The following is a 25334-nucleotide window of genomic DNA, read 5'->3' as shown; positions in this document are numbered from 1 at the left end:
GGAGAGAAAGCCCTCGCACAGAAACGAAGACCCAACACAGCCAAAAATAAATTAATTAATTAATTAAAAAATATATATACATAGAAAAATGTAAACACTATTCTTAGATTGCAGGCAGTAAACTAACAAGGTTGCAGACTATAGTTTGCCAGTCTCTAGTGTATTTCTTTCTTCCTGAAAGACTGGACTTGCTTTAACATTTCTTGCATTACAGATCTGCTAGTGATGAATTCTTTCAGCTTTGGTCTGAAAAATTATTTTGCCTGTTTCTGAAATGCTTTCTCTGGGCATAAAATTTTAGATTGACAGGGTTCTTTCTAATACATTAAATAAGTTTGTCTATTGATGTCTCAATTGAATATTTTCTAAAAGAAATCTGATGTCATTCTCATCTTGGAAACAATGCCTTTTTTCCTTTGGTGTTTTTTAAGATTTTATCTTTATCACTGGTTTTAAGCAATTTGATTATGATGTGCTTTGGTGTAGTTGTTTTCATGCTTCTTGTGCTTGGGGTTCATTGATCTCCTTAGATAGGTGGGTTTACAGTTTCTGTAATTTAAAAAAAACTTTTAAGCTATTTCCTTAAATAAATTCTTCAGATTTCTTTCCCCATCTCTTAGTCTCCTATTACAGGCGTATTAGACAGTTGTGCACAGCTTACTCATTGTCTTGTTTCTGTGCTTGATTTTGGATAGTTTCTATTGACACGTCTTCAAACTCATAAATCTTTTCTTCTGCAATGTCACATCTGCCATTAATCCCACCCAGTGTTTTATATTCTGCACATTGTAGTTTTCATCCCTAGAAGTTTGGTCTGTCTTCCATGTCTCTACTTAACTTTTTGAATATATGGAATAGTTACAATATAATGTCTGCAAATTTTAACATCTGGATCAGTTTCAATTGATTTGTCTCCTTACTGTGGGTCCTATTTTCCCACTTATTTGCATCTTTGGTAATTTTTGACTGGATGCCAGACAATGAAAGACTTACCTTTCTAGGTACTGGATATTTTTGTATTCCTGGAGGTCTTTGTCTGGCACAGTTACTGGGAAACAATTTGATGCTTTCAGATCTTGCTTTAAATACAAGACAAGACACAACAGTGCTCAGCCTAGGGCTAATTATTCCCCACAACTGAGGCAAGACCCTTCTATGTACTCTATCCACTGCTCTGTGAATGATGCTTTTCCAGTATGTCTTGTGGGAACAGCCATTACTTCCAGCCCTCTTTGAGCTGGGGTCTATTACCTCTAACACTTTCAGGTGGTCCTTTTCTTGGCCTCAGGTAATTTCCTCACCTGCATGCCCTGATCAGTACTCACCTGAAAATTCAAGGGAGATTCTTTCCAGATTTCTAGAGTTCTCTTTCTGTGCAGCTCTCTCCTCTCTAGTACTCTGTGCTGCAAACTCTAGCCACTTTGGTTTCACCAGGCTCTCAGCTCTATCTTATCAAACGAGGGACCCCACCAGGCTCTTCCTGTGGTCCCCATGGCTGTGCTGAGGCCTGGAAATTCTCTCAAGGCAGTAAGCTGGAGTCATCACAGAATTCACCTAGTTTGTTTCCTCTCACTCAGGATTCATGTCCTTTATTGCCTGTTCTTCACTGCCTGATGTCCAGTGTCTTTAAAAACACTGTTTCATAAATTTTGTCTATTTTTTACTGTTTCCAGCCTGTCTCAAACTTTTAACCATTATATCCCAGAAAAAAAAAATTGATGCATTCAAGAAAAAAAATCTGGTTAGAATCACTGGCTTTCTAAGACTCTGAATCAAAAATTGAGTTATACACACTTAATTAAAGAATATGAAATATTACAGCTTACTTTTCATAAACACTAAAGAATGATTATGAGACATTAGATGTATCATCCTCTTGGATGAAATAAGACTGTCCACTGAAAAGCAGAATTAGTGTAGTACTACTTGCTAGTGCTTTAATAGTTAATCCAATTAAAAACAAAGGAAAGAAACAGGGTTAATCGGATACGTGAGAACTGCCCTTGTGTATCTCAGACTGGAATGAACAGACAGCATACTAATCACATTAAATAAAATGTTCCCGATTTTTATTTGTATTGTGTTTATTTGGGATTATTTCTCTATGTTGCATTTAAACATTAGTGAAATTGTATGTAATAACGTTTTTCCCTTACAAAGTAAAGGTATTATTTCATGAAACTTTTATTTTAGTCATAAATCTTCCTTTCTCCATATCAGCTCATTTCTATTGTATTAAAAAATGATCAAGGTAATGGCTTTAAATGATAAATTTATTTGTCATATACCTACAATCACTGTTTTTGCAAATTCCCATCAGTTCACTAAAAAGAAAGCAGTGAGCCTGCCGCTACGGTCCACTTTTACACATCAAAAGATGAAGCAACTCAAGATATTTCTGTTAAGTATAACCAGTTTTCTAGAAGATTTTTCACATCACTGATTTCACAGCATCTGTTCAGTTAGGTAAGCTGTAGAGGAATGTAACTTCCCTCTAGTTTTCACTTCCTATATTTTGTTACATTAATTCATTTTCTTCAAATTAGTATGAACTTACAGCTAATGTTTATAAGACAAGTAAAAACTAAAATGGGAAACAAAGCATACCAATACAAAAAGAAATGAAGGGGCTTCCCTGGTGGCGCAGTGGTTAAGAATCTGCCTGCCAATGCAGGAGACACAGGTTCGAGACCTGGTCTGGGAGGATTCCACATGCCGCAGGGCAACTAAGCCCGTGCACCACAACTACTGAGCCTGCACTCTAGAGCCCACGTGCCACAACTACTGAGGCCCGTGTGCCTAGAGCCCATGCTCTGCGACAAGAGAAGCCACGGCAGTGAGAAGCTCACGCACCACAAGGAAGAGTAGCACCTGCTCGCCGCAAGGGGGGGAAAGCCCACACGCAGCAATAAAGACCCAATACAGCCAAAAATAAATAAATAAATTTAATTAAATTTAAAAATAATAATAAAAAAAAGAAATGAGGGCTTCCCTGGTGGTGCAGTGGTTAAGAATCCGCCTGCCAATGCAGGGCACAAGGGTTCGAGCCCTGGTCCAAGAAGATCCCACATGCCACGGAGCAACTAGGCCCGTGTGCCACAACTACTGAGCCTGTGCTCTAGAGCCAGTGAGCCACAACTACTGAGCCCATGCACCACAACTACTGAAGCCCACATACCTAAAGCCCATGCTCCCCAACAAGAGAAGCCACCGCAATGAGAAGCCTGCGCACGGCAATGAAGAGTAGCCCCCGCTGGCCATAACTAGAGAAAGCCTGCACGTAGCAACGGAGACCCGATGCAGCCAAAAATAAATAAAACAAATAAATTTATTAAAAAAAAAAAAAAGAAATTAGGTGAACAATTCTACACACAAAAAAAAATTATTTAGGACCAAATAACCAAATACTATTGTAGCCTATAAAGATTTTCTTACATTCTTCCTATCCTGGATTTACCAAGCTTCAGGCTTAGGTACTGTCTAAGGCCCCTCTGACTATTACTTTCAAACTCAAGTCTTAGCTATCACACTGGCAATGCAAAAACAGAACCACTCAAGGGAGTGGTTTACTAGTGTGTAAACTTTACACAGTTACACATGTACTGCATCTTACCTTCTCAGTCACAAAAATTCTAGTTGGAACAGGCAGAAATGCCATCGTGACCACCTCTGACATTTTTCTGATGCATAAAAACCTTCAGACGAAGGCATATACAACCGAAGCAAAATTTTGAAAGGAGTATTAGGTGGAAAAAAGCCCTACTTCTATTAAGTTAGCTGGTTGGTCTTTGGCAAATATTTAATTCTCTAGGCCTTAGTTTTCCCATCTGTAAAAACAGGAAGATTAGAGATGAAGAGACTACAGAACACATTTATAATCCTGAATCATGTATATTAGGACACTGTTTGAAAAATATTATTGAAGACTTTCACCTCCTGATATGAATGCAATAAAATGTTTATAAGCTACCACATAAGTATTTTGCCCCACTACCTGGAAAAAAAGTCAAGATTTAATCTAGTCAATCATCTACCATTAAATAGCAGTTTATGGGAAATACACATGATAGAACAGATTGAGTGATAGTACGAAGATGAAATCAGCCAAATCCAGAATATGGGAAATTCAACTAGACAAATGACCCAATCTCTACAACAAATAAATGTCAAGGAAAGAGAGGGGAAGAGAGCTTGTTGAATATTAAAAGAGACATAAGAAATATCAAATGAAATGTATAGATATAGTTTAGATCCCAATTCAAAGAAACAAGCATGAAAAATAATTTTTTTGAGAAAATTAGAAAAATCTGAACACTGGATATTAGATGAAATGACAGCTAAGATTTGCTTTAAAATAATTCTGGCTGAGAGTGGGTTGGGGTGTGTGAAGTGTGTTTACTTCACACCTGTGGCCTGGGTATGTGGCCTGGGTATGAGGAGGGGGAAGGAAGAGAAACAAAACTGGCCAAATATTCATAATGGCTGAAGTTAGGTGTTGGGTTCATTTTACTGTATTCTCTTTGAAAAATTTCATAACAGTAACAAAAAGTATGACCTTCAAATCTATTAACTTTATGTACATTTACCTGATATATCATTAGGCCTTGCTGAAGAAATGGAATTCTCTGAGTACAAAATCTTAAGAAAACAAAAAGACAAAAGTAGTCATTAAAGGCCCAATATAATTATCTAGCAAGTGATACATTCTATATTTATTAAGAAAAGAAACCACTGAAACCTATAAAATTAATATACCCAACTAGCCTCAACAACTATCAACTCATGGACCACCTTTTTCCACCTAAAACCCCATCCATAATACCCCACAAACCCTGGTCTCATATTAGAAATGGCTGTTTTAAAGGCTCATAGGTTTGATTTTGAGTTGCCTTGAAAAGAATTTTTTTAGTCTTTGGAGCAAAGACCATTTCCTATGCTTAAACACACCTAGCTCTATTCTCCACATTTGACAGGTTCAAGATCATACACATATCAATTGTTAAATATACATATGTATACATATAAAATTTAAAACAAAAAAATCCACTTACTACCAGATATTAAGATTTATTATAAAACCATAGTAATTAAGACAATGTGATGCTGGTCTAGAGGTAGACAAAAATCATAATTAGAGACCAGAAAGAGAACCACATCATTGGCAGACGTAATGTATAACAGAGCTGCCAAAGACTATTCAATAAATAGGACTAAGACAACTGTTATTAGCATGGGAAAAAAATGACACTATACATCTACCTCAAACCAAACTTTAAAAAAAATCAATTCCAGGTACATTAAGGATTCAAATGTAAAACATTCAGAAAAAAAATGAGAGAATATATTCTTTTACTCTGGAGGTTGGGAAGAATTTCTTAAATAAGACATAAAAGAAGACAGGTCATTAAAGGATAAATCTTACTTTCATTAAAATTAACTCCTACCCATCAGTAATAAAAAAACAAATAACAGAACAGAACAGTGGATGAAGATATAACAGGCATTTTATTGATACAGAAACAAGAAACACATGAAGATATTCAACTCTCCTTAATTATCAGGAAAATGCAATTAATATGACAATAAGATTCCATTCCTTTCCAACAGACTGGAGAAAGTAAAGTCTGACAATATCAGGTTCGGGCAAGGATGTAGAACAAGAATTCTCATACATGCCAGTAGGACTGTAAATCGGTCCAAGTACTTTAAAAATATATTGGCGTTACTAACTAAACTGAACTTGTGCATAATCCTACCATCTAGCAATTCTAACTGTATTTGTTTGCTAGGGTTGCCATAACAAAAATACTAGAGACTGGGTGGCTTAGACACCAGTTTATTTTCTGAGTTTTGGAGGCTAGAAGTCCAAGAATATAGTTTGGTTTCTTCCCAGGCATTGCAGATGTCTTCTTGCAGTGTCTTCACTGGCCTTTCTTCTCTGCATGCACATGTCCAGCATTTCTCTGTATGTCCTAATCTCCTCTTCTTATAAGGACAACAATCAGACCAGACTAGGGCACCCCCGCCACTCCACCACCATCAAAGGTCTCATTTTAACTTAATTACCTCTTTATTAAAGACCCTATCTCCAAATGCAGTCACATTCTGAGATATTGGGAGGTATTAGGAGTAAGGGCTTCAACATTTGAATTTTGGGGAAACCCAATTCAGTCCATAACACCACCTCTAGGCATATTAGCCAGAGAAACTTTTGCACATGTTTGAGAATGCTAAGTTTAGTTCATAATAGTAAACAATATAGCAGATAACTCAAGTGTGTTGCATTTCTAATACAAAATATTATATGGTAGTGAAAAGGAATGAACTATAGCTACATGCATAAATTTGGATTACTCTTAGAAACAGTGTTAAATGGAAAAAAAATTAGTTACAAAAGAATACATGCAAAATAACTACATTCATAATAAGGTTAAAAAAAAGCAAAGATACAGTGCATATTTTGGGGATACATCTAGGTAGCCTTATAATAAACTCAACTCTAAAGAAAAGCAAGGTAACGAATAATATAAAATTCATGATAGTGGTTTCCTCTGGGAAAGAAGGAGGGGGAATACATTAAGAAAGAGACATAAGAGACTTAAAAAGGTACCTTGGTATTCTATTTCTTAATTAGGTGTTGGGTATATGGTGTTCACTTTTTTATTCTCTTGTGGTATAATAAAAAAAGTATTTGATCTTTGTCCCTCGTCCCTGGTAGAGTTCCTGAAACCTCCTGAATTTGCTGAGTGATAGAAATGTCATTTGTCATTCCTGAGTCCCTTTCAACCACACTTGAGTTTATGCTAATGAGGTGACTCTTGGTGGGTTGGGAGACGCTAGATAGCTTCAAGATAGAAGCTGGTCACCAGAAAAACCAGCCAGGTGATTATAGAGTTGTAACTTTCAGGGCCCACCCCCCAATTTCCAGGGAGGGGAGAGGGACTAAAGATTTTCAGTTAAATAGCCAATGATTTAATCAATCATGCTTACTCAATGAAATCCCATAAAAAACCTTGAAACAACCAGGCTCAAGAAGCTTCCAGGCTGGTGAACACACCAATGTGCTGAGAGGGTGGCACACCCAGGCAGGCCATGGAAGCTCTGCACTCCCTGCGTCCCATACTTTGCCCCTTTATCATAAAACTGGAGTAGGTAGTATAGCGCTTTCCTGAGTCCAGTCAGTCATTCTAGAGAATTATCACAGCTGGGGGCGGGGGGGTGAGCAGTCATGGGAATCGCTGAATTTGGAGTCAGCTGGGTAGAAGTGTAGGTAGCTTTGGGATACTTTAAACTCCTGGCTGGCATCTGTTGTGGAGGCAGTCTTGTGGGGCTGAGCCCTTGACCTATGGGTCTGTTCTAACTCTAGGTGTCAAATTATAGGACATCCAATTGCTGTCACAGAATTGCCGTTGGAACTACATATCTTTAAATGGTGTGTGTGTGTGCGCGCGCGCACAGAAGTGCGCATGCATCGTATACACTCTTTTCTCTTACTGTATATTATATATTTAATAAGGGAAAATTCAACTACTGTGTATTTAAAGTTAAAGAAAGAAAAAAATATGAAGTAAAAAAATAGGCATGTCATATATACCTTTAACCATAGGGAATAGTCTTAAGTACTGAAAGAGCCAGAATTGCCTGTATTTGGAAATTTATCTTTCAGTCTAATAAGAATGGCTTAATTAATTTTATACACAAAACATTATCAATCTGGGCATTTTCTGGCATATTTCCCAAGAACTTATTTAGAATCTGGCACCCTCAAAATTGAACTTCATTGTTATTTGCCTCAGTCCTTAAAGAAAACACTGATCAAACTTATCCCCAGGTGGCATTATAATGACAACCATTTGATTTCCTCAAGTTCACAATTCAAGACTTTAATAATAACTCATAAAGAAGGTACAATTCATGCAAAAAAAAAAACCCAGAAGCTATAATACTAATCTCATACATACGTGTACAAAATGTACATTTAACATAGTCTCAAAATAATCCTTGTCTGAAATATTTACTAAATAATAAGAATGAAATAATTTTTGAACCAAAAAAAATGGTCTTTTAACTTCCTTGCTAAGTAGAGCACTCATTTAAATATATTTACCTGAAACTGTTCTTAAATTTTTTAAATTAAAGCTAGCATTATCTATTAAATCAGCTTTTAATCATGATCATAGTTTATCCTACAGAAAAAGGTATTATTTATAAGGTCACTTTAATATGACAAATATATGTGTATGTAGGTATGTGTGTGTGTATACTATAAATTAATTTATTTATATTATATATATATTTAGAATCCTAGCTGTTTTTTTCTCTAAATTATACAAGTCCTTAAGGTTTTCAATCTGGTAAATTTTTAAATGATATACTCACTCCCTGTGAATGTTAATAAAAACTGGCAAAATTTCCGGAATACTTTCAAGAAGAAAGTAAAATAATTAAAATAACTTGAAATGTCGCTGTCTTCATCTTCCTTCTGTTTGGTTAAAGAAATAATAAACTGCTGCAAATTCTATTTCTCACTCTGCTGCAGCTTCATATTTACACAACATCATAGCATATTTAAGGCATAAACAAATGCCTCTTGAAAAAATGTTTTATTGACAACCAGAAATACAAAACAAATCCTTCACAAACTACATTGATAAAAGACTTTATTTCTAGCACTAACCTAAGACTCTCGGTAATATGAATAATTTTCATTAAACTAAAATCTTCACTCTTTAATAACTCTTAATCGTCTATCCAGAAGAATAAATTGTTGAGAATAGACTTGAGTAATCATTCACCCATGTCTCCTGTTTTTGAGTTACTGCTGTCATGGAGCAAGGCAGCATAGATTTTAAAATATCACATAAGATTCTTTTGATTCTTCTCTACATCCTTGAATCTATTGAGAAACACGTATCAAAGGCACAGTTCAGTTAAAAACCACAACAGCACTGGTCTGAATTCAACACTGCCTTTTACAATTGACCCTTCCCATCACACAGCAATTTCTTTTTTACATATATGTTATCATTCTAACTCCTATTCTCAAACTGTTCAGGATTTTACGTAGAAATTTTCTCGTCTATCAGAAAACATCCCCCCAATCACTTTCTAGTTCCTCCCAATCCACCTAAAAAAAAGCAGTATCTCTCATACGCTGCTGATGGGAGTGCAGAATGGACCACTCTTTAAAGGCCAACTGTCAATATTTATCACATTTACAAAAACATTTCCTCTTTAAACCAGCAATTCTCTTCAGAGGATCTAAGAGTTACCCCCGCAAATGTAAGAAATGACATTTATTCATTAAAGCATTGTTCCTAATATCCAAAGGCTGGAAACAACACAAGTGTCCATCTATAGGAGATTGGCTACAAATCTGAGTATATCCACAAAATGGAATATATGACAGCCGAAAGAAAAAAAAAAAGAATGCGTAAGTTTAATTAAATAGTGACAAGAAGGAATATCCAGAATATACTGTTAAGTGAAAAAAAAAAACAAAGTGCAGAACAATACAGAGCATATGTTAGAATCTTTTTGAAATCCTGCAAGTAAAAAAGGTAGTAGCTTGGGGCTTCCCTGGTGGCGCAGTGGTTAAGAATCTGTCTGCCAATGTAGGGGACATGGGTTTGATCTCTGCTCCAGGAAGATCCCACATGCTGCGGAGCAACGAAGCCCGTGCGCTACAACTACTGAGTCTGCGCTCTAGAGCCTGTGAGCCACAACTACTGAGCCCTCGTGCCACAACTACTGAAGCCCACATGCCTAGAGCCCATGCTCCAAAACAAGAGAAGCCACCATAATGAGAAGCACATCCACTGCAACGAAGAGTAGCTCCCGCTTGCCGCAACTAGAGAAAGCCCGCGTGCAGCAAAAAAGACCCAGTGCAGCCAAAAATAAACAAATAAATAAATAATTTTAAACAAAAAGGTAGTAGCTTGAGGTAAAGAAATGCTTTTTGATTTTGTCAAAGTCATGTAAAGTCTTAGAGTTGAAATTAAAACTATTGTATTTAACTCTTTTTCTATTTCTTAAACTAAATTATAATAAAAGGCTAGGAATACAGGTTTTCCTCCATATCTGAAAGTAGAATGTTTCTATGAAACCTTTCGTAAGCCAAAATGGTATAAAGTGAAGAAGCAATTACCATTAATTTATATGGGGAAAGTTTGAGCATTTCCAGACTCAAAAAATAACCTACCAAATCATACCAAATAACACATAAAACCTAAAATAACACTAGCATATAGTAAAAGCAGGTATGATATGATAAACACACTGCCTGGATAAAGTAGAAATAATGTCTGTACAGTATAGTTTCACTTAGCAGAATCGACAGGACAGCGAGCGGCACACTGGAAGGCTGAGAGGTGGTGATGAAGGTGTGTTAGGCTGTGGTGGGGGCGTGTGGAGATGGGGACGTAGCAGACAGAGGAAGGGGGTCACCTATTAACATCTCACCGTTGTTTGAATCCGTCAGGGCAAGCAGGTCCCTAATGTCTTCACCTTCTTCTATAACTGCCTGCCTCAGTGTCAAATGTTGAGGTTCATCAGCTGTGGCTGATGTGGAAGGCTTGAAATATGACAGTATTGCTTGACTGCTTATCCTCATGCATTTTTCTATCATGCAGTTGTTTGCAGGAACTCAAAACATCCTGCAAACTTGCCCTGAACCTACATGCCCTTTCAAAATTAAAGTCGTACCTCCTCTGCTATCATTGCAGCACTGTCAATTACAGTGAAAATCTCATGCAAGTGCTTCATGTTGAGTTCCTGGAGGGCTTTACTTTTAGGCTGTTCACTACTGTGTTCGGTTTCAATTAGTATTCGAATAGCATCCTTTCCTCTTGCAATGGCATCACCCCTTCATCTGTCAGTTCTTAGTCATGGGATGCCAAAACCTCTTCAACAACATCTTCAGGGTCAAACACTTATACAAATAACCACCTCCTGTAATTATTTTCTTCAGTTCCGGGAACTTTTTGGCAGCTTCAGTATCAGCGGAAGCACTCTCTCCAGTAACTTTTAAGCTAAGAACCTGCCCTCACCAATCAAACCATCCATGACTACCTTCAAATTCTACTGTTGCAACACTTTCATCACCGTGGTCCAAGTGCTTTCTGTTTCAGCTTATTGGAAAGACTGACCGATTTCTCCATAAGATAACTTAAACACCTCGCTTTGTACAACCATCAGTCCACTCAAGCAATAGACTTTCCAGTTTACCCACTGCTGGATGTCAACTGAGACCACTTTGCTACTAACAGAAGCAATAGTAACTTTGGCAGCTTTCAAGATTCTTTCTCTCTGCATGGAAATGGTGGACCCAAGCAAGTTCAACTCACACACAATGCCCAGTTCGTTCACCCCAATCAAAACACTTAAAACTACATCTGGTTTTATGTTAAGCTTTTCTGATACTTTAGGACACTTGCTGACGGATGCACGAAATAAATCGAGATGCAGCACTGATGCTCACAGACACAGTTCCAAGCTATGGGGGCTTGATGCTGAGACGCTCAGTGTATTTCCAGGGAAGGAGCCTGGCTGTGCCACTCAGGCTGCCGGGTCTGCGCGCTGCCTCGGTAAAGGATCCCTGCAAAAAAACCGCTGAAGGCTAAGCATACCAAGTACTATCGCTTTTTGCCGTTTTTTCGTAAAAGTGAAAACCCTCCAGATTTCCTTCAGTTATGAAAACAGGTACAAATACAATACAGGTCTTTTGTAAAAGCGAAGTGGCCTAAATCGAATTTTTGAAAAGTGGGGGACACCTGTATATTAACCTGAAAAATAGTTTGTAACAAAAATGAACTTCATTGCACTGACTTATTCTGTTCCTAAGAAACGTGTTTTGTTAAAATCATTACAGGGCAGAAATACAAATATATATATTTAATATACATTTTATATCTATTTAATGAAATGCAGATTTATGTTAAAAATCGGTGAACTTCTAACCTAGAGACACAAGCCTACTATGATTACAAAGAACAATATGGTTCTCTAAATAAGTAAACAAGGTAAATGATAGCAGAATTGAAAAACATCTCTGTAATTCCCTTACAAAGACTGACAAATTAACGTGCTCACGGGTGTACCAGCGGGGCGGCGAGGGGTGGCGGGGACCGCCGAGCCGTAGGTGCGGCTCAACGCCACCACCAGCTTCGCCCGGTTCTGATGCGGCTGCTGCGCAAGCTGGGAGCCCTCCTTAATCGGCAGCAGCCTCTTGGGCCCCACGGCGCCAGAACCCGGCCGGGACGAATGTGTCCGCTCTCGGCTGTGTTTGGCTCGACTGACCACAGCCAGATTTTCAGCAGACAAAATTCACACTCCGGTCAGCCGGCCGCGAACAGCCCAGGGCGTGGTTACCGCCACAAAGCTCAAATAACTCTCGCGGGAAAAGGCAATACCGCGAGACGACCGCGAGGGCAGGGGCGACTCTTAGCTCCGCGCATGCGCAGAGGACCGAGTCAGCCCTTTTCCGGCTGAAAGTGTGAGTTCTGTGAGTGTTGAGGTTAGACTGGAAGTGGTGTTGTGTAGAGAATGGGGGGCGAGGCGCACCGCGGGTCGGCAGGCGAGGCGCGAGGCTCGCGGCGTGAGGCTGGAGGTGAGAAAGAAGAAAGGCAACCTCTGGTGGGAGTGGTCAGGAGTCCACTAAAGGGAGACATTCCGGGGTTCGTTGGCGGGAGGCACGTTTTGCTTTTGCTCAGGGGGCGAATGGACGTCTCCCGGGGGAAGGGGTCAGCGATCCGGGATCCGAGGGAAGATGTTCTCGGGTCAGCTGAAGGGGTCAGGCTGAGGTTCTTAGGCCTAGTTAGGTCCCTGGAGAACTGGAGCAAACGGGAGTCTCCTGGGAAGAGGGTTACATTCTAATCTACCTAAAGCTCGTACCTGCAAGTTCCTACTCTTAAGGCCTAAGTATTACTGATGTGTGCACAATGGCAATACAGGAAACAAAGGAGAATACCAGAGACAGAAAGAACATAATTTTAAATTACTGGTTATGGGACAGGTTTGCAATGCCTTCAGGAAGGAATCACGCTTTAACCATCCCTTTTAAAAATAGAATATCTTTAGACAGACAAAAAGTAGAAATAAAACTATAACTAATACATATGTACTTGACACCCAACTGGAGAAATAGTTATTATATAACTGATGTCCTTTGTCTGCTCCACCCAATCCCGTTATGTTCCCTCTTGACCAAGGTAACCACCCTTTTAATTTTTGATTGCATATAGTGCTGTTTTGCATAGTTTTAACAATCAGAAATGTGTATATCCTTTGGCAGCTTTCTTTAACGTAATGTAAGATTTGTCAGTGTTATGTAACTCTAGTTCATTCCTTGTAACAGCTGAACAGGTGTTCCCTTATACGAATATATCACTATTCATTTTCTTGCTTTGTATCCCCAGGACCTGGCACATTGTAAATACTTGCATGTTAGTTGATTGGATGAATGCTGTAGCATTTGAGCTAAATCATGAAGAATGAATAGGATTTCAAATGACTTAAGGCAAGGAGAATACCAGCCAGAACGAAAGCAGAAGCATGAAAGTGCATGAGGTATTTCAAGAACTCCCATAGTCTTAGAGCTTAAAGTGTAGAATAGTATGGAGATATGGAATGAAGGAGAAACCTAGAGAGATAGGATGAGGCTTAGATTTAAACGACATTATCCTGAGGAGATTACACTGCTCAGAGCCGATAGAGGTTTTTGAATTATGAGGAAACTGATCAGAGCTGTATTTTTAGAAGATAATAGCACCATGGAAATATGTCTGAGAGGTAAAAATTCATGGCAGGGAATTAAAGACCACACCTATCAAGCATCATAGCAATAATGATCATTGCATTAAGCATGTAAGGCAATCATGCAGACCTGCTTAAAATCCTAACACATTTTCCTAGTCCATTCGTAGCACCACTTTTGTAAACAACTATTTCATACCTTCTTCTGTCAAGCTTGCAACATTTTCTACTTCTGACTCCCATTTAGCTGTTACCTTGCATCCTCTTTCAGTTAGAAAAGGACTTCCCCATGCTTTCATCCCCACATCTATCAGGTCTATACCCTAATATACTATGTCTGCTATTATTGTAGGTGAATTGTCTGCTTGAGGAGAGAGAGTAAGCCCTTTAAGAATACTTTTTGGATATAACAGTCTGAAGTATAGCCGATTATGAACGCCCACAGAGAACTGGATTGAAATGAGAATAGTAAAAATATAAAAGAACAGAATGATTTAAAGACAATTGTTTTTGTCTAAAAGAATAATTACTTATTGTAATACAAATGAGATATTAGTTTTTTTTAATGTGTTTCTTATTTTCAGGTAGATTTAAGTGTTAGGCTTTATAAGATAAATCTGAATATAGTTTACATTTATGTTTTTATAAGACCATTGTTTCTACTACTTAACATTATAAGCAGTTTATTTTGAAATAGAATATCGTTGATCCAATTTTAAAGAATAGGTCTTACTAACCTTTGTCTTACATATTACCAAATTGTTCAAATATAGTTTGGTAACTTATTTTTCATTGATTAATAAAAACAATGTACATGGTACAGTTTGCTACAGTTGTCATTCTCTCATTCAATCTTTCAAATACATTTACTGAGTACCTACCATTACAACAAACACTGTTCTAGGAATAGGTCATTATTATTGCACCTTGGTATATAAGAAACTTTCAGCTACAAGTATTTGGTCACCTTAACTGAAATTCTCTCCTAAAGAATGGCTAAGATAGATGCACACCCAATTAAAGAACATTATTGCTCTGAAATGTGGTTATATATCCACAGCAGTCAGCCTCAACACACACATCTTAAGCATCAGTGCACACATCTATAGATTTTTGAAGTTTTGGCCAGAAAGGACCTGTCCCAGCAGAACCCATCTGGGTTATGGAATCACACATGTAGTTATTCATGTTAACATATGTATATGCTCTGATTTACATTGAGTTCTAATTGAGAATATCTCTGTTTAAAGTTCCAAAACTTACGGTTAGACCAAAGCCCTCAGGTTTGAACCTGTCCCTCCAAACTCCTGTGACTTGCCATTAAGGCACCTTTCAGAGACATAGATAAAGAAAAGAGAGGGCAAACAAAAGACTTTGGAGAGCGTTTTAACACTGTTTTTCTTTAACTGTATAAGGTAAATGTCTATAAAATATCTGGGGAGAGGTGGCATACAGGATAAAATTTGAGTGGTTTGAAATTTCATGTGGAGGGAAGGAACATTAAAAACAAGTGAGCATCCTTCACTATGACAGGAAGAATCAATAAATGTTCTCTTTCAGCTATTAAGGGCAGTTATATATCTGAGTCAGATTGCTTCAAGGCTGTTGTGAATTGCTCTCCAACTCTTCTTATTCATCAAAGAGATTTAGATGCAGTTGCTTTTTCAGCAGTTTAGTTCTGATTTAATATATTGATGTTGTCCACAATGCTGTGACATCCAATAGGCATCTGCCATAAACTCTTTAGTCCTACTAACTACCTTGGCAGACAGGACATAAGACCTCCAAGGAAAAGCTTTGCCCATTTCTCAGACCAGGCCCTGAATTCCCCCCAAATGTACTCTTTTTTAAGTATAATCAGGTACCATATACATTAGATCTCTAGCAACTGGTCCTAGTTAAAGCATTCATAATATAATAACTAATCAAGTTGATATTTTCAAGCCCCTCCTAAGGCAACCAACACCTAAAAATGCCACCATCCTAATAAACTCTGACCTTTGCCCCTATTTGTAGGTCTTCCTGTTGACACCAATGCTTTATGTTACTAAACACGGAAAACTATGCCAAGAGACTGCTAGCCTAGAGACAAGGTTATACATTTTGATCTCGTGCATATTACAACTTAACCCTACTCCCTATAGCAAAGTTTTCTCAGATGGCTCCTGCTGCCACCTTCCTGGCACATTCCTGAAGCTGCATTCCAACAGCATTGTTCTAGAATGCCCTTTAAAACTTTTAATCTCATAAAATATCTGCTCCTAAATTCAAGATTTAGTATTTGTCCAATGCCAAACTGACCAAATAGTCTTATCTTGACAGTTCCCCATGTCCCTCTTTCTCACTGAATTATACTAAATTGTGTAACCCATCTCACCAGCCACCTTTACCCCTCAGTTCTGACTTGGTTCTGTTTATTGGCAGTTCATTTCAGAGACATCAACAGAATAACTCAGTACCAGAGTAGGCCATCACAACTCAGGAAATCCTAGAGCAGTCCCTTTGGCATTATTTGAAGTCTGTCAGCGTGTGTGAGTTATGTTAACAAAAGCTGGCACCATTTCAAAAAAAAAGTTGAGCAACATCTATGCTTTATCTATAAAGCATAATCTGTGCCCACAGTATTGACAAGCTCCAGCAACAAAAGGATACACAACCTTTGCTGGGATCCTCTTTAAAAATGTACTTGTACATACGATGCAGCAGTCAGGTTCCTTAGTATTTACCCAAAGGAGTTGAAAACTTTTGTCCACACAAAAACCTATAACCAATGTTTATAGCAGCTTTATTCATAATTGCCAAAATTTGGAAGCAACTAAGATGTCTTTCAGTAGGTGAATGGATAAATAAACTGTTACAGCCAGACAATGAAGTATTTTTCAGTGCTAAAAAGAAATGAGCTATCAAGTCATGAAAATACATGGAGGAACCTTAAATGCGTATTACTAAGTGAAAGAAGCCAATCTGAAAAGTCTATATACATATAATTCCAACGGTATGGCACTCTGGAAAAGGCAAAACTGTGGAGCTAAGCTGGTAAAAACAAACAAACAAAAAAATTCAGTGACTATTAGAGATTGGTGGCAGAGAGAGTGGGGATAGGAAAGAAGGGAGGCAGAGGCACAGGATTTTCAGGGCAGTGAAAATACTCTATGAAACCATAATGATGGATACATGTCATTCTACATTTGTCAAAATCCATGGAGTGTACAACACGAAGAGAGAACCTTAATGTAAAGGGTGGACTTCGGGTGATTATGATGTGACACTGTAGGTCTATCAGCTGTAACATGTACCACTCCGGTGGGGGGTGTTGGTGATGGTGAAGACTGTGCATAGGTGGGGGCAGGAAATATATGGGAAATCTCTATCTTTTGCTCAATTTCACTGTGAACCTAAAGTTGCTCTTAAAAAAAATAAAGCTTATTAAAATTTTAAAAAGTGCAGTATACATGACATAATGTAAGTCCCCTTCAAGTTTACTGTTAAAAATAAGTAATGAAGTCTCAGGGAAGAATCTCACTAAGGCCTTCTCCATCTGGCAACATCTTGTTTCAAGGTCACCATCTGCTCTGATGCCTCTTTCAAAGCTGGCTTTATTATTAAAAGATTAGGCCCCCACATAAATACAGTGGTGACAGGCTGGTGAAAATTGATGGCATTCAGATAATTTGTAACACATTTTGAGTGCTGCCTGGTATTCCTGAAACCTATACCTTACTTGTGTACTGTATGATACTGTTTCACTCACAGGTGAAGGATGGGTGATAGCTAGAATGACAAATATTTAGTATGTCCCCAAAACTGAAGGATTCCAATCTTCCTCTCAAGTGATTGGGGGAATCCATTCACCAGGCAAGTAATAAAAGTAATCTCGAGATACGGGTGTTTCAGCTTTAACACTATGACTTAGAAGAACTCATGGAATGCAAAATTTATGCTAAAAAATAACAGACATTATGTGGAAAATAGGATTAGGGCCAAACTATGCAACTTTGTAACTTTGTAACCAGAACAAAGATGAAGTAAAAATGATTTACCTGCGATTTGTTTTAATCAGGTATGATAAGGCAAACAGACTTGAAATGGCTGTCATGACGTAGGTAGTTTTTATACTCACAGATCCCTAGAAACGGGAGGTAGGGCATGCTGTGCCATGCTATACAGGGTGGCCACATGGGAGGCACCAGGGTTGGGCAGGAGGGAGAGGGGGTGGAAGGGGAAATGTGGAAAAGCCTGTATTGTGGTTTTCTCAGGAAGGAATTGGCCAAGCAAGGTAAGCAGGTTTCAGATTGGCTTTCTTAACAGTTTCACCAGGATTCAGGGCATGGGGGCTGTCCCTAGTTCATGGTTACCTGGCCCTGGGGTAAACAGGGCAGGGGAATATCTGGAGAATAAGAACCTGATTTGGGAGGGTGGGGGAAGTGTGGGTAGGACTGGCTCTAAAGTTGTGTTCCTGGGTTGAGCTATCAGTCAAGTTGTTTGCTATCTCTAGGAATTACCCAACCCTGGGAGGATTAGTTCCCTCTCTGATTAGTGAGAACCCAAATGCCAGAGCATCAAGAATTACAGAAAATAAAATCTAGTTAGTGCAAACAATCCTAATAAAACTATTAACACTGTTAAAATGTTTAATTTCTAATAAACACTACAGTAAATGTAAGACTTTACCCTTCCTCCCCCACCTCCCCAAAGTGGCATTATTTGATGGAGTGGTTTGTAAGGAAGTGCTGTATTATGCTGATAAGACCCAAATATCCTAAGTTCAAAGAGAGCAGTGCGGGAAGTACTTATGAGATGGGCATGGCCAGACTGAACTAAGAGGAAGTATATATAGTGAATGAACTGTGCTCCTCCATGGTTTGCTGTGTTTAGCTTCGTCAATGTACTTTGCATCTCCTGATGCCAACTCCCAGGTCTTATATCATTTTTTCTATCTCCCAATCTTGGTTGAGGTGGTTTGCCTTACAGAAAAAGGCCTAAGCCTATATAACATTGTGTTGAGAGCTACCAGCTTTTTGCTTCAGCACCCATGACCTTGGATTCTGTAAAGGTCCCTATAGCTGGCAACACTATTTCTCTGTATTGTAATGCTTAATATCATATCTCTGGTCTTATTCCCAGGTCAAGGATGCATTCCAAGACAGTTCTAAAAATATGTCACCAACTCCAACCTTATAGTTGACCTAGCCATGGAAAACCTCATTGGAACCTCACAAGATCAGACCATACTGGCACTCTTAAAAACCCTTCCCATCAAAAAGTATCAGGAATGAAAATCAGGAATGATATATACCTACCACTTCAAGAAAGTTTCTGTATCAGCCAACAGTTTAGCAGATCAGCTAGTTTCTTTGATCATCAAGCAGACGTAGTCAAGCCACTAACACAAAAGAGGAAAACGTCTCTATATCAGTGTTTTTCACATTATGCATGTGACCCATTTAGTAGGTCATGAAATCAATTTTGTGAGTCATGACGAACATTTTTAAAAACAAAATAAAATATAAAATATCAGAGTGCTTTACATGAATCCTTTGCCAGAATTATACACCTTGCAAGGAATACTAAGGTCAGTTTCAATATGTGGAAAGATATTTGATGGAGGGGATATGATGAATAGAATGTACATTGATTGCCTAAGAAATGGTTTTTAAGTCATTGTCCGCTGATGTCTTATTTGGTTTTCATAATAACAAGGTTGATCTGTAGTCTAGTTGTATATTACCATGACTTGCAAATGGATATAAAGTCTGAGATGTTCCACTGAGATTCAGTTGCAAACTGCATTTTTTGGAAAGATGTTATCTAGGCAGTAAAAAAAAAAAATATATATATATATATATATAAATATTAGTGACAATTATAGTTAGTGGCAATTATAATATTCAAAATCGCTTTTAAAATGGATCATTTCTTTTTTAAAAGAGGAATAATGAAGCAAAGTATGCAGAGGCATGTTCAAGTTCTACTGCTGGATCTGGAAGTATGAATAGTGACAATATTGAGAAAACTATTGACTCTAATCTGCAGACATCAACTTCGTTTGAGCCACGTTTCAAAAAGAAAAAAGTAACTGCAAGGCGTTATAATGAAGATTATTTAAAATACGGTTTTATCAAATGTGAAAAACCCTTTGAAAATGACAGACCTCAGTGTGTTATTTGTAATAATATTCTTGCAAATGAAAGCTTAAAACCTTCAAAATTAAAAAGGCACTTAGAAACACAGCATGCTGAACTTATTGATAAGCCTCTTGAATATTTTCAAAGAAAGAAAATAGATGTAAAATCATCAACACAATTTCTTAGCTGCTGTACTACTGTTAGTGAGAAAACCTTATTATCATCATATTTAGTTGCATATCGTGTGGCAAAAGAGAAAATGGCTCACACAGCTGCTGAAAAAATTATTCTTCCAGCATGTTTGGATATGGTGCGTACAATTTTTGATGATAAATCTGCTGATAAATTAAAAACGATTCCTAGTGATAACACAATATCTCTTCGAATTTGTACAATTGCCGAACATTTAGAGGCAATGCTTATTACTCGGTTACAGTCGGGAATAGATTTTGCAATCCAGCTTGATGAAAGCACAGATACTGGAAGCTGCACAGCACTTTTAGTCTATGTCAGATATGCGTGGCAAGGCGATTTTATGGAGGATTTTTTGTGTTGTTTAAACTTAACCTCACACCTAAGTGGATTAGATATTTTCACAGAATTAGAAAAGTGCATTGTTGGTCAGTATAAATTAAACTGGAAAAACTGCAAAGGAATTACAAGTGATGGAACAGCAAACATCACTGGAAAACAGAGCAGAGTAATTAAAAAATTGCTAGAAGTTACTAGTGGTGCGTGGAATCATTGTTTTATACATCGTGAAGCGTTAGCATCCAGAGAGATTCCACAGAAGCTCATGGAAGTATTGAAAAAGGCAGTGAAAGTTGTTAACTTTATTAAAGGGAGCTCACTAAACAGCCGACTTCTTGAAACGTTTTGTTCGGAGATTGGAGCTAATTATACCCACTTACTGTATCACACCAAAGTTCGTTGGTTGTCTCAAGGGAAAATACTGAGCAGGGTTTACGAACTCAGGAATGAGATCCACGTTTTTCTCATTGAAAAGAAGTCTCATTTGGCAGCTATTTTTGAGGATGAGATTTGGGTAACGAAACTGGCATATTTAACTGATATTTTTGGCATCCTTAATGAACTACGTTTAAAACTACAGGGGAAAAACAGTGACATATTCCAACAGGCCGAACGTATCCAAGGATTCCAGAAGGCGTTACTGTTGTGGCAAGTGAGGCTTAAAAGCAACCGTCCTAGCTACTACATGTTTCCAAGGTTTTTGCAGCACATTGAAGAGAATGTTATCAATGAAAACATTTTGGAAGAAATAAAACTAGAGATATTGTTGCACCTCACTTCTCTCTGCCAAACCTTTAACCATTTATTCCCAGAAGAGAAATTTGAAACATTAAGACAGAATTGTTGGGTAAAAGATCCGTTTGCTTTTCGAAACCCAGAATCAATAATTGAGTTAAACTTGGTGCCTGAGGAAGAAAATGAATTATTGCAGCTCAGTTCTTCATATACATCGAAGAATGATTATGAAACACTAAGTTTATCAGCATTTTGGATTAAGATAAAGGAAGACTTTCCTTTGATAAGCCGAAAGAGTATCCTGCTGCTATTACCATTCACAGCAACTAGTTTGTGTGAACTAGGGTTTTCGGTCTTAACCCAGTTAAAAGCAAAGGAAAGGAACGGATTAAATGGCGCAGCAGATATGCGAGTAGCATTATCCTCCTGTGTTCCAGACTGGAATGAACTTATGAACGGGCAAGCACACCTACCACGTTAAATAAATCTTTTTTTTTTTTTTAATTGGAGTATAGTTGCTTTACAATGTTGTGTAAACAAATCTTACCTGGTTTTTGTTTCTGCAGTTCTTATTTTGTGATTTTTTATCTGTTGTATTTAAATGTTACTACAGCAGTGTATGTGATAACTTTGTTTTTATTTTTGTTATATTTTAATACTAATAAAATCATAATGTAATTTTATGTTCATTGAACAAAAATTTAATGAACTTCTATTAGAGGTCAGGTACCGTTCTAGACACATTTGGGATACAAAATGAAGAAAACAGACAATTCTCTAGTGGAGCTTATGTTCTGTCAAGGAGAGAGAGAGACAATAAACATAATAAATAACCTTTATAATATTTAGAAGATAATAAGTGCTATAGAAAGTAATAAGAAAGGAGGTCAGGGAACTATTTGGGGACCAAATCATGAAGGACTCTAGACCATTATAGGGGCTCTGGATTTTTGTCAGTGAAATGGAGAGCAGTTGGGTTCTGTGGAGGAAAGACATGATGTGAATTAGGTTTTAAAAAACTCACTCTGACTTCTATTTTGAGAATAGATTGAATTATATGTTACTTCTTTAAAGAGGTCTTTCCTAACCACTTTATTTTGGGTACATCCTTCTTTATTCTTCCTTTTATTTCTTTGTTTTCTTGGTAGTATGTAATTTGTAATATTTGTATTTATTTATGTGATTACTAGTTCTGTCAACCTGCCACCTTGGAATGAATGCTCCATAGGAGCAGAGATCGTGTCATCTTGCATGATACATAGCAAATGGATATTCCATTTACATTTGCTGGAGAAAAAAATCAATAACATCTAATACCTGTAACATGAGGTCATATTCCCAGGAATAATAATTAAACGTATGGCAAATTTCTTCGCCATTTTTACATCTTAAAATCTGATTTTGTCAGATAATCTCTATAAGCATCCCAAAACGGCATTGATTGATGTTGCTTCCTCACATCATTGCTGAAAATTAAGCAATTTAATTGCTTAATATGTCTTCCTCAAACTAATTTCAACTTCTGCCTCTCTTTACATATTTCCTGACCCCACTGGGTGATGTTTCTTTGGGTGTGGTTTTTCTCTAAAATCATATAGGTTAGCAGAAATATTTGATTTTTCAGATTTTCTATTCTATTAAAGGTAATAGATTTTTCCCCCTTCTTGGTGCTTAAAATACAGTTGGAAGACAATTTTCCATGAATAGCTCACATTTCTGCACAGTCTGGATCCTCTGATTGAAAGTATTTGCATTTAAGTTAAGAACACTTGTGTAAGGGGACATTCCAGAATGGTGAAACTAGAGATATTTTCCCAAGAAACATCCCAGGGAAATAAAGATAAAGCCTTTTCCTACCTCCCTGGAGACATTTGCGTGCATTCCAGGAGTAATGAGTAATCTCCCCGTAGGGAAGGGTGAGAGGATGTACCAGCAGCCCCCACTGTGTGCAGAGCTAACACCTGTGGGAATTGGGGCATGGGAAACCAACCCACAATGCTGATCTGGCTCCTTTTTTTTTTTTTTTTTTTGGCTATGAGTAATAAATTGTATCTCTGACCCAAAGGTCTTGTGTCTTTATGTCAGTATATGTCACTTCTACAAAATCCCTTTTACTATGTACAACATGTTCACAGGTTCCAGGGATTAAGACTTGGCTATCTTTATGGGGGACCATTATTCAGCCTATCACAGTCCACTGCCAGTCCTCAAAGACTCATACATCCCACATGAGAAATACCTTCACCCATTCCAAGGACCCCCAGAGTCTCAGCCCATTACAGTATCAACTTAAGTCTAAAATCTCATATCTAATCATCTAAATTATGGGTGCAGTTCTGGATATAATGTGTCCTGGGGCAAAATCCTCTACCTGTGGAGCTGTGAAACTAGAAAGCAAGTTTGTGCTCTAGAAATACAGTGGTGGGACAGGCATAGCGTAACAGATCCATTCTCATTCAAGAAGGGAGAAAATGAAGAAAAAGAGTCAGTTAATCACTTTTGAAGTCCACCTAGGCAAACTCCATTAAGTTTCAAAGCCTGGAAATAACTTACATGGCTCATGCCTCTGCCTTCTGGACCCCTGACTCCACTCTTTGGAGCTCTCCACCCTTGGAATCATCCTTTTTCATGAAGAGTAACACATGTCTGCCACTGAGTAGTTTTTCTCAGCATGTTTTCTGCCTGTAGAATTTTGAGAGTCTTTTCATTTTTGTCCTCTGTCCCTTTTAGTCCAACTTGACAATGTTTTTGTTGGTATAGCATTCTCAAAAACTTTGTGGGTCACGGAGATTCACTTTATTAAAAAACAGGCTACTCCTCAGATCTTTCCTGAATAATTTCATCTGTTTTTGGCTTCTGAGTCTTACACCCCTTCAAAGAGCCCTCTATATACTTGAATGTGCTAACCTTTTGTACTTTCCAAGTACTAGCAAAAGTCTATCCACACTTAAAAATGGTTAAGATGATAACTTTTATGTATATTTTACTACAATTTAAAACATTTTTAATCAAAAAGAAGCTGTGCAACTACATCATTGGTTTACTCTCCAGAGCATGCTTTCCTGGCAGTGGATCTCTTAACTTCAGCATTGTTTGCAATCTGTGTGGGCTGAGAATTTCCCAAATCAAATTCTGCTTCCTTTTTGTAACAGTTCTCTCCGTTCCTCTCTCACATTTTACTAAAAGCAACCAAGAAGAAACCAGGTCACACCTTCAATATTTTGCTTGGGAATTCAACCAAATGCCCAAATTCATTGCTTACAAGTTCTGTTTTCTGTATAATTATAGGACACAATCTAAGCTTTCTACCATTATATAACAGAACCCCCTTCCCTCCAGTTTCCCAAATCACGTTCCTCATTTCCTCTGAGACCACACCAGCAGTCTTTAACACCCATATTTCTACTAACAGTCTGTTCAAGGCAATCTAGGACTTTTCCATCATGTTCCTCAAAATTCTTCCAACTTCTACCCATTACCCACTTCCAAACCACTTTCATATTTTTAGTATTTGTTACAGTAGAGTTGCCATAGTTTGGAGCTAGAAAAACATCTTTCTTCTGATGACTGAACTCACCTCACTCCTTCTCCAATCTCGCTTCTTCTTTGGGGCAACCTCCTTGCAGACTCTGGCCAAGATTAGCAAAGAGTAATAATCCTGTGCTAATGATGTCCCAAGCTCAGTCTTGGAACTGAGGACAAAGGGAGGCAGAAAGAGGGATACTTTCAGATACCAAAATCTGTACTCATTTCCTACGGCTGCTGTAACAAATTACCACAATATTAATGGCTTAAAACAACACGAATTTATTCTCTTTTGGAGGTCAGAAGTCCAATGATAGTCTCATTGGGCGAAAGTCAAGGTGTCAGCAGGGTTTGTTTCTTCTGGAGACTCCGGGGAAGAATCTGTTTCCATACTTTTCAAGCTTCCAGAGTCTGCCTGCATTCCCTGCCTCACATCTTCAAAGCCAGCAGCAAATCACCTTCAAATATCTCTCTGCTTCCATCATCACATTGCCTTCTCTGTACGATCACCTCTCTGGGTGATTGCCCTTCTCTTATGATTACATTGGACCCATCCAGACAATCCACTGTAATCTCTCCATCTCAAGATCCTTAAATTAATCACATTTGCAAAGTCCCTTTTACTATGTAAGGTAATGTATTCACAGGTTCTAGGGGACTAGGACA

At 37.9% G+C, this 25334-nt stretch overlaps 2 protein-coding genes and 1 long non-coding RNA gene across 5 annotated transcripts in view; 2 read left to right on the top strand and 1 right to left on the bottom strand.

Annotated features, from left to right (window-relative positions):
* BST1 (bone marrow stromal cell antigen 1) overlaps nucleotides 1–25334 on the top strand; it is a 249487-nt gene that overhangs the window by 180467 nt on the left and 43686 nt on the right.
* LOC309627518 lies at nucleotides 91–12413 on the bottom strand. Its single transcript, XR_014243778.1, has 4 exons — nucleotides 12091–12413; nucleotides 4587–4638; nucleotides 994–3827; nucleotides 91–549 (listed from the first exon to the last, which is right to left on the bottom strand). It is a non-coding gene; the product is annotated as an uncharacterized lncRNA (long non-coding RNA).
* On the top strand, nucleotides 12451–23201 carry FAM200B (family with sequence similarity 200 member B). Of its 3 annotated transcripts, none has more exons than XM_082389498.1 (4): nucleotides 12457–12607; nucleotides 13416–13566; nucleotides 18877–19328; nucleotides 19681–23201. In XM_082389498.1, the coding sequence occupies exons 3-4, from the start codon at nucleotides 19281–19283 to the stop codon at nucleotides 21622–21624; spliced, it is 1992 nt and encodes a 663-aa protein (XP_082245624.1). In that variant the 5' UTR covers nucleotides 12457–12607; nucleotides 13416–13566; nucleotides 18877–19280; the 3' UTR covers nucleotides 21625–23201. The 3 variants fall into 3 exon arrangements, with proteins under 3 accessions (XP_082245623.1, XP_082245624.1, XP_082245625.1); XM_082389499.1 differs by lacking the exon at nucleotides 12457–12607 and adding an exon at nucleotides 12625–13208; XM_082389497.1 differs by lacking the exon at nucleotides 13416–13566 and having other exon boundaries at nucleotides 12451–12607.

This window comes from Balaenoptera borealis, assembly GCF_965194805.1.
Source record: "Balaenoptera borealis genome assembly, chromosome: 4".
NCBI lineage: Eukaryota > Metazoa > Chordata > Mammalia > Artiodactyla > Balaenopteridae > Balaenoptera > Balaenoptera borealis.
The sequence above is the reverse complement of the archived record's forward strand: the minus strand, read 5'-3'. Positions and strand labels throughout refer to the sequence as shown.

What these genes read in the sequence shown, in the direction of transcription:
- FAM200B (XM_082389497.1), top strand. Translation starts at nt 19,281, where the DNA reads ATGAATCCTTTGCCAGAATTATACACCTTGCAAGGAATACTAAGGTCA. An exon ending in TGCAAGGAATACTAAGGTCA is followed by an intron (nt 19,329 to 19,680) that starts GTTTCAATATGT and finishes CTTTTTTAAAAG; the next exon opens with AGGAATAATGAAGCAAAGTA.